The sequence below is a fragment of the Lathamus discolor genome, chromosome 4 (genome assembly GCF_037157495.1).
Source record: "Lathamus discolor isolate bLatDis1 chromosome 4, bLatDis1.hap1, whole genome shotgun sequence".
Lineage (NCBI taxonomy): Eukaryota > Metazoa > Chordata > Aves > Psittaciformes > Psittacidae > Lathamus > Lathamus discolor.
Genome location: NC_088887.1, coordinates 30,954,284 through 30,964,390, shown reverse-complemented (window position 1 = coordinate 30,964,390; position 10,107 = coordinate 30,954,284). Strand labels below are relative to the sequence as shown.

The 10,107-nt window shown below is 46.0% G+C and overlaps 2 protein-coding genes across 7 annotated transcripts in view; one reads left to right on the top strand and one right to left on the bottom strand.

The window, feature by feature from the left end:
- The first annotated feature begins 246 nt into the window (after positions 1-246).
- Positions 247-6,991, top strand: DONSON (DNA replication fork stabilization factor DONSON). 2 transcript variants are annotated; one of them, XM_065676876.1, is made up of 10 exons: positions 305-636; positions 951-1,031; positions 2,413-2,616; positions 3,016-3,194; positions 3,994-4,172; positions 4,271-4,394; positions 4,523-4,627; positions 5,232-5,430; positions 6,103-6,318; positions 6,610-6,991. In XM_065676876.1, the coding sequence occupies exons 1-10, from the start codon at positions 355-357 to the stop codon at positions 6,745-6,747; spliced, it is 1,707 nt and encodes a 568-aa protein (XP_065532948.1). In that variant the 5' UTR covers positions 305-354; the 3' UTR covers positions 6,748-6,991. The 2 variants fall into 2 exon arrangements, with proteins under 2 accessions (XP_065532949.1, XP_065532948.1); XM_065676877.1 differs by having other exon boundaries at positions 247-636; positions 6,103-6,648.
- Positions 6,343-10,107, bottom strand: part of SON (SON DNA and RNA binding protein) — a 43,378-nt gene continuing 39,613 nt past the window's right edge. For 2 of the 5 annotated variants that reach the window (XM_065676858.1, XM_065676860.1), the window contains exon 13: positions 6,343-9,132. In XM_065676858.1, the coding sequence (XP_065532930.1) occupies positions 9,107-9,132 (26 nt within the window). In that variant the 3' untranslated portion in view covers positions 6,343-9,106. The remainder of the gene's footprint in view (positions 9,133-10,107) is intronic. The other 3 variants (XR_010612203.1, XR_010612202.1, XR_010612204.1) reach the window with 3 other exon arrangements.

Here is a 10,107-nt window from a genome sequence, read left to right as displayed (position 1 = left end):
TTCTGTACGGGGTGCGTGCAGCCTCACCTTTCACAATGGAAGCTGCGATCCAGCATCCGCACAGGTGATTTTTGTCCTGGCGCTCTGTGGCAATCTCCTCACTCCCTGACTGGAGAGGCATTCGGGCTGGGCTCGGCGTGGGCTCGGAAACGCGCTCACGGTTTTTAGCAGTAACGCTTTTACTGTTCCCCGGCCGAAGTGGGGCGAAGGGAGCACGGCAGGGCCGCGGTGTTACCGGGGGGCGGAGAACATGGCGGCGGGCGCCCAGTTACCTCAGTACCGCCGGGGGGCGGAGCTCGCCCCTTTTGGCGCCAAGCCGGGACAGCGGCTCCCGCCCGGGCGCGCCGCGCGGCCATGGCGGCGCACACCGTGCCCGGCTACTCGCCCGGCTTCAAGAAGCCACCGGCCGTGCTGAGGCTGAAACGCAAACGGCTGCGGAGCAGCGAGCCCCCGGCCGCCGCCGCAGCCGCTCCCCCGCCATGCGGAGCGGCCCCGCGGGGCGCTTCCGCACCCGCCCGCCGCAACCCGTTCTCCAGCCTGGACAACGCGCCCCGGGCGGCCGGCACCCCGCAGCCGCTGGAGCGGGCCTGGGGGCCACCGGCAGACGGGAACCCCTCGGCAGCGCCCTTCTGGCAGGTAGGGCCCGGCCTGCGGGCACCGGGCATTCTCTGTGGGGCCGGGGGGAAAGGCCCTCAGCCGGCCGCGGAACTAGGAGCCCGCTCCTCCGGGGCAAGGCAGTCCGAGCCTGGGGCTTCGCCGGCTCTGTGCACAGAGCAGACCGAGCCATTGCACTGCTCTGGGGAGGCGCCTTTCGGTCGCACCGAGGGTGGGTGTTTGCAGCCTGTACGTGCTTGGCACCCCTCCGGGAGTCTCACTGCGGGGAGGGGGGCGGTTCCGTACATTACCTGGTTCTGACTTTGTGCTGCAGCTGACGCGTCTTTCCCATTCAGCTTTTAGAGCCCGTTTCTGAAGATAAGCCCACCAGGAGAGCGGAGCCCCATGAAAGAGCTGACATCCTCACCCTAACCGATGTATGAAACGGCACGTACCGCTTCTGAAATGGTTTTTAGCTGTTCTCAGTTCACAGAAATAGCTGAAATTGTTTAATTCAATATTTGATGGCCCATCTCTGCATAAAGTGATGTACTAAAATGTCAGTGTTCAAGAAATTGCCTTAAATTGCCTTGACATTTGCTGTTCCGGTAACAGTCTAAAGCCAGCCTGACATCACTGTTGTAGTTCCAGTTGGCAGAGGTTGTTGTCTTCTCCCAGTTTTATTACCATGTTCACCATAATTCTCCTGTTCCTTAGTTCTGTATTTTGTTGAGATTAAGTGTGTTCTTCAAGGTGATGCATCTCCTGCAGTCTGTTATTCAGCTGCAGAAAGGGAACAAACAACTTCACTCAGCACACACGAGAGTACTTAAGAACCGGTCTTTGAGAGACAGTTTTGAGCAGGCAATGTCTAACATTGTTATAGTTTCAGAAACTGGAGTTCAGACTAACTTAGCAGAACAGAAAAATGACCTCTCAAAGAGAACAAATTGTCCTAGAGCTCCCCAGTGGGGTTTCCTGTATCCTCTAGGAAAAGCGTCCGACACTACAGTCACCAAGAGAGGATGAAATTTAACTGGTTTGGCACGGAAATTCTTGTCTTCATAAACTTCAGGCTAAGTTGTAGAGGTTTTTTTTTTTAAGTCCTTCATCCTTTTATCTGTTCCTAGTTTGTAACTTGTGGAAAGACTCCTGTGACTGAAAACCTACTTTTGCATTTTTATAAGCAATATAATGCTGTATTTGTAGCAGAATCTGTTACTGACTAAAATAGTCAATTGAGTATAAACTGTGACTTTGGTTCTCCTGTGAGCAGTGAAACTCTGAGTAACTTAAAAACACTTTTTCAGACAGGATTTCTGTTTGAAGTATGTGTCTTAAATTAACATAAGTATTTCCTTAGGAACAAAAGGAGTCAGGCATTTGGAAGCTGTGACTGCCCCATCCCTCGCAGTGTTCAAAGCCAGGCTGGATGGGACTTTGAGCAACCTGGTCTTGTGGAAGGTGTCTGTGCCTATGGCATGGGGTTGGAACTAAATGACCTTTAATGTCCCTTCCAGCCCAAACTGGTCTATGATTCCTGCTGTGCACTGAATTGGACAAAAACAGGAGATGGCAGGTTTAATATGTCTTTTTATAGGCTACTAAACTTGAAGATGTACCGTGTGATAGCTGCAGTCCAGTATCTGGTCTGCCTGCCAGGAAAGGTATATTAAATGCACAAGAGAGGAGACCTAACGATGCTAAAATATAAATAGGTAGCCACATAGGTTGGTTTCTTGTTTGGTGGTGGTTGTTTGGTTTTAGTTTTTTTGTTTGTTTTCTAGGGGTTAACTGATGCTATTTCTGTTTTATAAGGACCTTCATTCACCTGCTGCTGTACCCGAAGTCCCCTCCTCACCAAAACGTGAATTTCCTGCAGACTGGAGTATTAAAACGCGACTTCTATTTATGTCTTCACAACCTTTTACCTGGACGGAACACTTAAAAGCACAGGAGGAAGCTCAAGGATTTGCTCAGCATTGTAGAGCTATAGAAACAAACTTGCCACAGAGCTTACAGGTAATATATAAGAGGGTAGCTTGAAGCTCCAGCTTTATAAAGGAGGCTGTACCTTTGCACCTTTCTGTAAATGTCCTGGCAGTGAAGGCTTGATTCTTTTTTATTTTCATCTTACATTAAGAATAAGGCCTACTTACTAACCTAATTCCACCCGTAGTTTGTACCTACAGCAGCAAGCAGTAGTAAGTGAGTGGTCTTAAATGACCACTTAGAGATTAAGGTAAATCTTAAACTGTGGAGCACTTGCCAATTGCTGTCTATCTTTCTTCAGTCTGCCTTATTCACAAGCCCGGGATTTTTCTGTTTTACTATCTAATGTAATATTTCTTTAATCCTTCACTTGCAACACTGCCTGAAGTGAAGCATTACTGTCCTCACCAAATACTTTTTGACACCTAGGAACCAAAGCTGTCGACAGAACTGCGTTGTGCCTTTCAGCAAAGCCTCGTTTACTGGCTTCACCCTTCACTGCCATGGCTGCAGCTGTTCCCTCGCATTGGGGCAGATAGGAAAATAGTCGGAAAGGCCAGTCCTTGGTCACAGGATGAAGACTTGCAACAAGTGCTGATGAGTGACTGGTAAGTGGAATCAAACACTGTATTTAGTAAGATTCAGATACTGAGATTTTAATTAATGTACAATTTCTTTCCATTTTTGTTAGAAAGCTTTTAAATTTATTTTTTTCCTTCTAGAATACAAATTATTTTGAGGATCAGGTGAAAGAAATAGAAGACTAACGCTACCTTCTTGTGTTAAATGCTCCTTTCTGATCCTAGTTTTTAATCTGGGTAGTATTCCATACATCCAGGTTGCCTCTGAGGCTTCCTGCAAACCCATGTGCTAGAAAGCACGTGTGCTGGAAGAGCACAGTGCCTGCAAACAGGCTGTGTTTTGGAGGAGCACAGCTTCCCAGATGCTGAGCACATTTGAAGATCTGGCCAATCGTTCAGACTGCTCTCAAACCCATGCAAAGTACACCCACCAACACCCAGCCAAACCTGTGCCAAGTACACTCACCAACACCCAGCCAGACCTGTGCCAAATACACGCACCAACACCCAGCCAGACCTGTGCCAAGTACACCCACCAACACCCAGCCAGACCTGTGCCAAGTACACCCACCAACACCCAGCCAGACCTGTGCCAAGTACACCCACCAACACCCAGCCAGACCTGTGCCAAGTACACCCACCAACACCCAGCCAAACCCGTGCAAAGTACACCCACTAACACCCAGCCAGACCTGTGCCAAGTACACCCACCAACACCCAGCCAAACCTGTGCCAAGTACACCCACTAACACCCAGCCAGACCCAGTTGGGTATGTCAACAGCCAAGGATTACCTTCAGTCACATAAACCTTTCCTTCTGATGCAGGTCTGTCAGCTTTACCTCTCTGTACAATCTGCTCAAAGCCAAACTGTGTCCCTACTTCTACGTATGTACCTACCAGTTTACTGTCCTGTTCCGTGCAGCCGGTCTTGCGGGAAGTGATGTCATCACAGCTGCAATTTCCCCCACAACTAGAGGTTTGAGGGAAGCCATGAGAAATGAAGGTGAGGTGAAACGGGTCCAACTAGGATTTGAATAACTGATAAAGTGCATTGGCTGCAGCATAGAACCATTCATTGCTTGCTCTGCTCCTCTGTTCAAGGCATAGAGTTTTCTTTACCCTTGGTAGAAGAAAGTAAAAGCAAGAAACAGAAAAACTCTGAAGTGAATTTGGAAACAGAAGGTGCTAACAGCCTCGAAGTGGACAACAGCGTGGAAGGTGGAGAGTATGTATTACATATATGAGGTCTTCCACAATGCTAGAATTCAAGGGTATCTACAGAATCCTCAATGTTCTGTTTGGAAACCTTCATATGAAGTGTTGCCCACCTAACACTGATTCTGTGTTTCCCAGAGAGCCAGCTCCAAGCGATGATGATGATGAAGAAAGTTTCTCTTGGCTTGAGGAGATGGGAGTCCAAGACAAGGTTAAGAAACCAGATGCTATTTCTATTAAACTGTATCCTTTCTGTGCACATCACTGTGTATGACAGTGGAAAACCGTACAGATGTTCTCTTTCTGTGGTATAGAGTTGAGTTTTGTAAAAGCTTTTGAAAGCTTATTTCCAAATACCAATCCTCATATTACTGCTTAGCCAGGGACTGTGCATGTCTTTTTTGTTTCTTTATGACAGGTATTTCTAGATGCTTTTCTTCTTGAGGGAAAAGGCAGTGTGAAAGAAAAGGGTGTCTGTTCACGTATGCTGAATTTACACTTGGAAGTAGTGTGGCATAGCAGGGACAGAGGTATAGACCGGGACAGCTTTTGCTGAGAACCTGTAGGTGTTTCAGAGGGACCAATGAACTCTGTTGTCTTCTGGTTCCGTTTGCACGTGGGGAGCACCTGAGGTTTTAATAGTGAAATCAGAAGCCTGGCTTAAGATGCTGTTTAATATCTGAAGCACAAATCTGGATCACTGTGAAGCTTGGTGGGTTTTCTTTGTTTTAACTGACTTGACTGGTCAGAGGGGCATCTTCTGGAGCTGTGCTGCCTCCAGTTCTAAATTGGGTTCATTGATGCTTTTCAATTCCTCATGGTTTTCCTTTGACTTCAGTCAATACAGTCGTAAGGATAATCATGAGGTGCAGATGGATCACAAGCCCCAATCCCTTGCACTGGTGAAAGGAACAAACACATTCACCTTGCTGAACTTCCTGATAAACTGTAAGAGCCTGGTGGCTGTGGCAGGCCCACAGGCAGGGCTTCCGCCGACTTTGCTGTCCCCTGTTGCTTTCCGGGGTGGAACAATGCAAACGCTCAAAGTAAGTCACACCACTGTCTCTATTTTCTAATAAAGCAAGTTGTTTCTTCACCCAGTAGATCAGATACTGGCTTTGTATAGTTTCCCTCAGGTACTGCAGAGTAATTTGTGTTGCTACAACCCAAGTGAGCATTTTGGCTGCAATACAGACTGCCTCCTAAGTCTTTGTCCACATCGATCTGTGCTGCTAAACTGAAATACCCAAGTTTCTGTTCTTCATACCCTGATAAGTAAGGGGTTAAACAGACTTCTCAGATACTAAAATAGTTCTTAAAATGTTCTCCTGAGACCTTATGGGTTCTCCAGCTATGGGAGATATCGCTTGCATGGAGGGAGCCTCTAAACCATGGCTCACCAGCTGTTACTATAAGGAGGTGGTGGGTACTAAAGGAGATGCTATTAATAGAGATCGTGCAGTCTTCGCCCACCAGAGAGTTCTCCCTGTTCTTCAGCAGTTAACTTAATGCTGTATAGCATTCCTGCATATCAGTCAGTGCGTTTTAGGAGTTCTTAGACAGTAAACACCTCATGCTCATGTATTGAACAGTAAGTTGACAATACTGAGAAGTATTTTGAACCTTTAATGGACTGTAGCATTGCAGTATTGAAATAAATTAAAATTAGGGCTTGATTTGATGTGTCAAGAACTAATCCTACATGGTTTTGTCCTCAGGCTCGAAGTATTAACGCCAAAGCCAGGGTTCAGTTGGCATATGAGAACATATTCAGCCTGGAGATCGTGGGCCCCATCATGCCTCATTCTCTGCATGCACTGACCATGCTGCTCAAGGCTGCCCAGAGGGGAGCATTCTCTGGTGTATTTTATACGCATGAGCCGACTGCTGTGTTTAACACTGATCTTGACGACACGCACCCTGCCTTGAATGAGGTAAGGAAACTAGCACGGACAGTCTTTCCTGTTAGGAGCAGTATCTTTATTGCAAACTGTAGGACACAGAGTGACATAAAACTTCCCCTTAACACATGGGTTTACACCCAGCTACTTGTGATCACCACCTGGCAGTCCTCCAGGTTTGTCCCTCCTTTAGAAATGGAATAATCCAGGAAATCAGCTTTTCTGGAGTTCCCCAGAGGTACACAAATGAACATTTAGAACTGCAGGTACTTCAAACAGAAATACCTATGCCGTGTCCCTCCTCTTCACATAAAATTCCCACAGGAAACGGTACATAAAGATCTTCCTACGTGTGGACTGCATCCCAAGACTTTGGATCAACTGAGTCAGCGTCCAACATTGAGAAAATCTTCCATCCGATTTCTGGAAATGAAGGATTATGCTTATACCTGGAAGTCCTAGGTATGCTAGTCCCATTTAATGGGAGAGAATGCTCTCAAGCGTGCAGTTGCTGTATTTCGTTCACGTGCATCTACAAAGGCAGCACCCATGTGGTACCAGTAGGGATACGATCTAGTTGCACAACACAGACAACTATCGCATAAAACACTTCAAAGGACTTCTAAAGGAAATGAATGAAAAGGCCTTGGACATTTGCTTTTGTATTTTAGAAAGCCTTTTTTAAATAAAACTAGATAAAACATGATTAAGTTTTATTGGTCTGACTTGTGTCCAGGTCTGTATTCCTCATGTCATGCAGGTGTGTTGCAACTGCTCTGCGTAACCATTTTGAACATGTGGAATTCTTGGCACAACCTTCCTCCCCTCCTTCCAGGACTGTTCACAGCACCTTGCCAGGAGCTCAGTAGCTGCACCTTGGTATGTTGCACCTCTTGCTTTAGAGTCTGCTCTCAACTCCACAAAGACACAGGAAAGCTGGATGGACACAGCAGTGTTCTAGCTGCAGCAGGACTGGATTAAAAGGTTTTGATTCCTCAGAACTGCTGGGCATAGCTAGCTGGTATTCCCATACCCACACTCACATTAAAGCTAACTAGGCTTTTAAAGAGCCACTTGTACAAACAAGTTAGAGGAGTAAATAGTTGTGGCACCTGTGAGAGAACAGAGAGACAGAAGGGGGCTGCTGATCTATGTTCCTAGCAATAGTAGCGTATGAACAGGTTGAATTCAGTCTGCTTCACTTCAAATGAGAGCTGTTATTTATGAGGCGTGTATGTCACTTTTTACACAGCTATTAGGTGATCAGCAGAAAACACTAAATGTGAAGAGCAGTTTGTAGAACACACCATTGTGCTTGTGCACTCCAACATTTTGAATTCAACCAGTACTTTGCACAGAAAAGGCCGTGCTTATCTTCACTATGGTGCCGTTCTGCTTACCACCTCAGAATTGACCAGGGACTCTAAAACAGCAACAGGAGGCTTCATCCAGGTCTCTCGAGCTTCCCTGTTGTCCCAGAGGTAAGCCTCTTTGAGAGGTGTTCCTGACCTCAGAGCCCACCATCCAGTTCTGAAATGGGCAGCATCTTCCCAGTCTGTGCTTGAGGAACGGGCCTACAGAGTATGTGTTAGCACACGGGACAAGTTACTGAAAGCAACAGGGAAAACGAGTTCTGCAGTTGCCTCTTTGAGAAGGCAATTTTAATTGAGCTAATGCCCATTTTGGTATGTGGACTAGAGCCTGTCTGTTGCTAACAGACTAATTTGTTTCAGTTTGTATTTTCACATCTGGCATGCATTTTAAAACATTCTTGAATTGCAGTTACAGTCTGGTACACTGAAACTGTGCAACTTCAAAGATCTACAACTGAATTCTTTATCGTGTGCTGTAGTGCCTCCTGGTACTCTGAACTGTTGGCTTTCACTCAGAGGTTTGCCTGCCCTTTCAGCAGCATGCGCCCACTGCTCCCAGTCCTGTAACACAGCACTGCTCCCAACACGTACTTGGCACTAGGGAATCTTCCCTAGAAAAGCTCTGGCATTAGCCTGCCCACCTACAGGTATGTTCAGTAAGTACTACCTACCATTATCTTGGGCATGTGCAGAGCAGCGAGATTTATTTATTTAACCTGTCCCAATGAGTAAAATTTCATTAACCTGTCCTTTGTCTGGGAGAAGCAATTCCAACTTTTCCAAGGTACAGGCGCTTGGCCTTCCTGCTCCTCCAGTCCCAACTATTTAAAAACTACAAATGGGAAGAATCCAAAGAAATTGTTCCCGTGGGAGCCGGCTACAAGTCTTCAGGTGGCTGTTTCTAAGGGCTCCCCTCGTGTGACAGGGAAGGCGCAGAAACACCTTCAAGCAAAGTTACTTCTAGGGAAAGAATTCTACAGGAAAAGGAAATCCCGCAGCCAGAGCTAGGAGAAGTCACAGGCTAATCCCCTTCAAGACAGCTCAAGTGCTGCATAAATAACCAGGTTCCGAGAGAGTGTTTCCTAGTTGTTCTTTTTAATGTATCACTACTTATCTATTCCTGCATGCAAAGGACACTCAAACCAATTCAAATTTACAGATTTAACAGAAGCACATTGCTGCACTAGCTTTAGATCTATAGATCATCTTAAACAACAAGGAATTAAACTAGAACAGAAACCTCAAAATCAAGAACTGTCATAATTAGGGCATTACAGACCTTAGTTATCTTTTTTCACAAGTCTTCCTTAAGACCAAAGGTTAAATCCATGTACAGCACCACATCTTTTAAGGCGTGAAATCCAGAACTTTCCTACAGTTATTTTTTAAACGGAGTCTTCAGTGGGACCAAATTCATCTGCTCCTTGCTGCTGTGCAATAACACGTCTTTACATTATACGTGGGGAATACAGACCTAAAAAAGGCAAAGCAACAGGTACAAGAGATTGTTATGTTCCCAGATGTGATGCTGCACAGCTGTGACACCAATGCTGACATGGACACCATGGATAGAGTGAACAGAATAATCAACATCTCAACTGCTTCAGCTCTATCAAACCAGACATTTACACAAAAGTCTGATTAAGAGCTGCTCCCACATACCCCATTAACTACTCTTAAGTCATATACATCAACAAGCCTGACTTGAGCTAAGACCCATACAACACCCACTTATCCTAGGGTGGACCCTTCCACTGCTGTACCATTGTATTCAATTATTTTTATACACACCTTCCAAGTAATGCAGCAAATGAGGCAAGGAAATCTTCAACTATTTAGTCAGAGACTGAAGGCGAGAAGCCAAAGGGAAAAAAGTTTTAATTACAGACAATTATGTCCATGAAAATTGACTTAGGCCTAGAGCACTTTGACAGACGAGTAAGGGTCTTTATTTTTTGGAAGTGGGCAGTCAACAACCAAACACCATTTCTCTGCTGTACATAAGACATGACCCTTGTCCCTTCAGGGCACAGAAAGACACTTTGTTCCTTAACAGCTGGCAGAATACACACAGGTCATCATACTTTGTGGAAGAGGTACTGGTAATTCTTTACCTCTGCATTCCTATTACCACGGCGAAGCTCACACGCTTTAGGCCTGAGCGCAGCCCTGCTGTGTACAAACTGTGTTTTGTTCCTATTCCAGATGAGGCTCTGTTCAGGGGGTGTAATACAAAGAAACCTCAAAAGACTTTTCTGAAATAAGCACCTGAGCTGCAGAAGTCCATAAATCCTGGCAACCTGATCATAAACTCAGACAAATCCAGCCAGCGGTGTGCAATGCCCTTTCCAATCCAAAGTCAGCACAGCTCAAGTACTAACACTTCTTAAATTAAAAGGGGAAAAAAGAAAGGGGGGGGGGGGGGGGGGGGAAGGGGAGCAGAACATAA

What these genes read in the sequence shown, in the direction of transcription:
- DONSON (XM_065676877.1), top strand. Translation starts at nt 355, where the DNA reads ATGGCGGCGCACACCGTGCCCGGCTACTCGCCCGGCTTCAAGAAGCCA. An exon ending in ACTTGCCACAGAGCTTACAG is followed by an intron (nt 2,617 to 3,015) that starts GTAATATATAAG and finishes TTTGACACCTAG; the next exon opens with GAACCAAAGCTGTCGACAGA. An exon ending in AACAGCGTGGAAGGTGGAGA is followed by an intron (nt 4,395 to 4,522) that starts GTATGTATTACA and finishes TGTGTTTCCCAG; the next exon opens with AGAGCCAGCTCCAAGCGATG.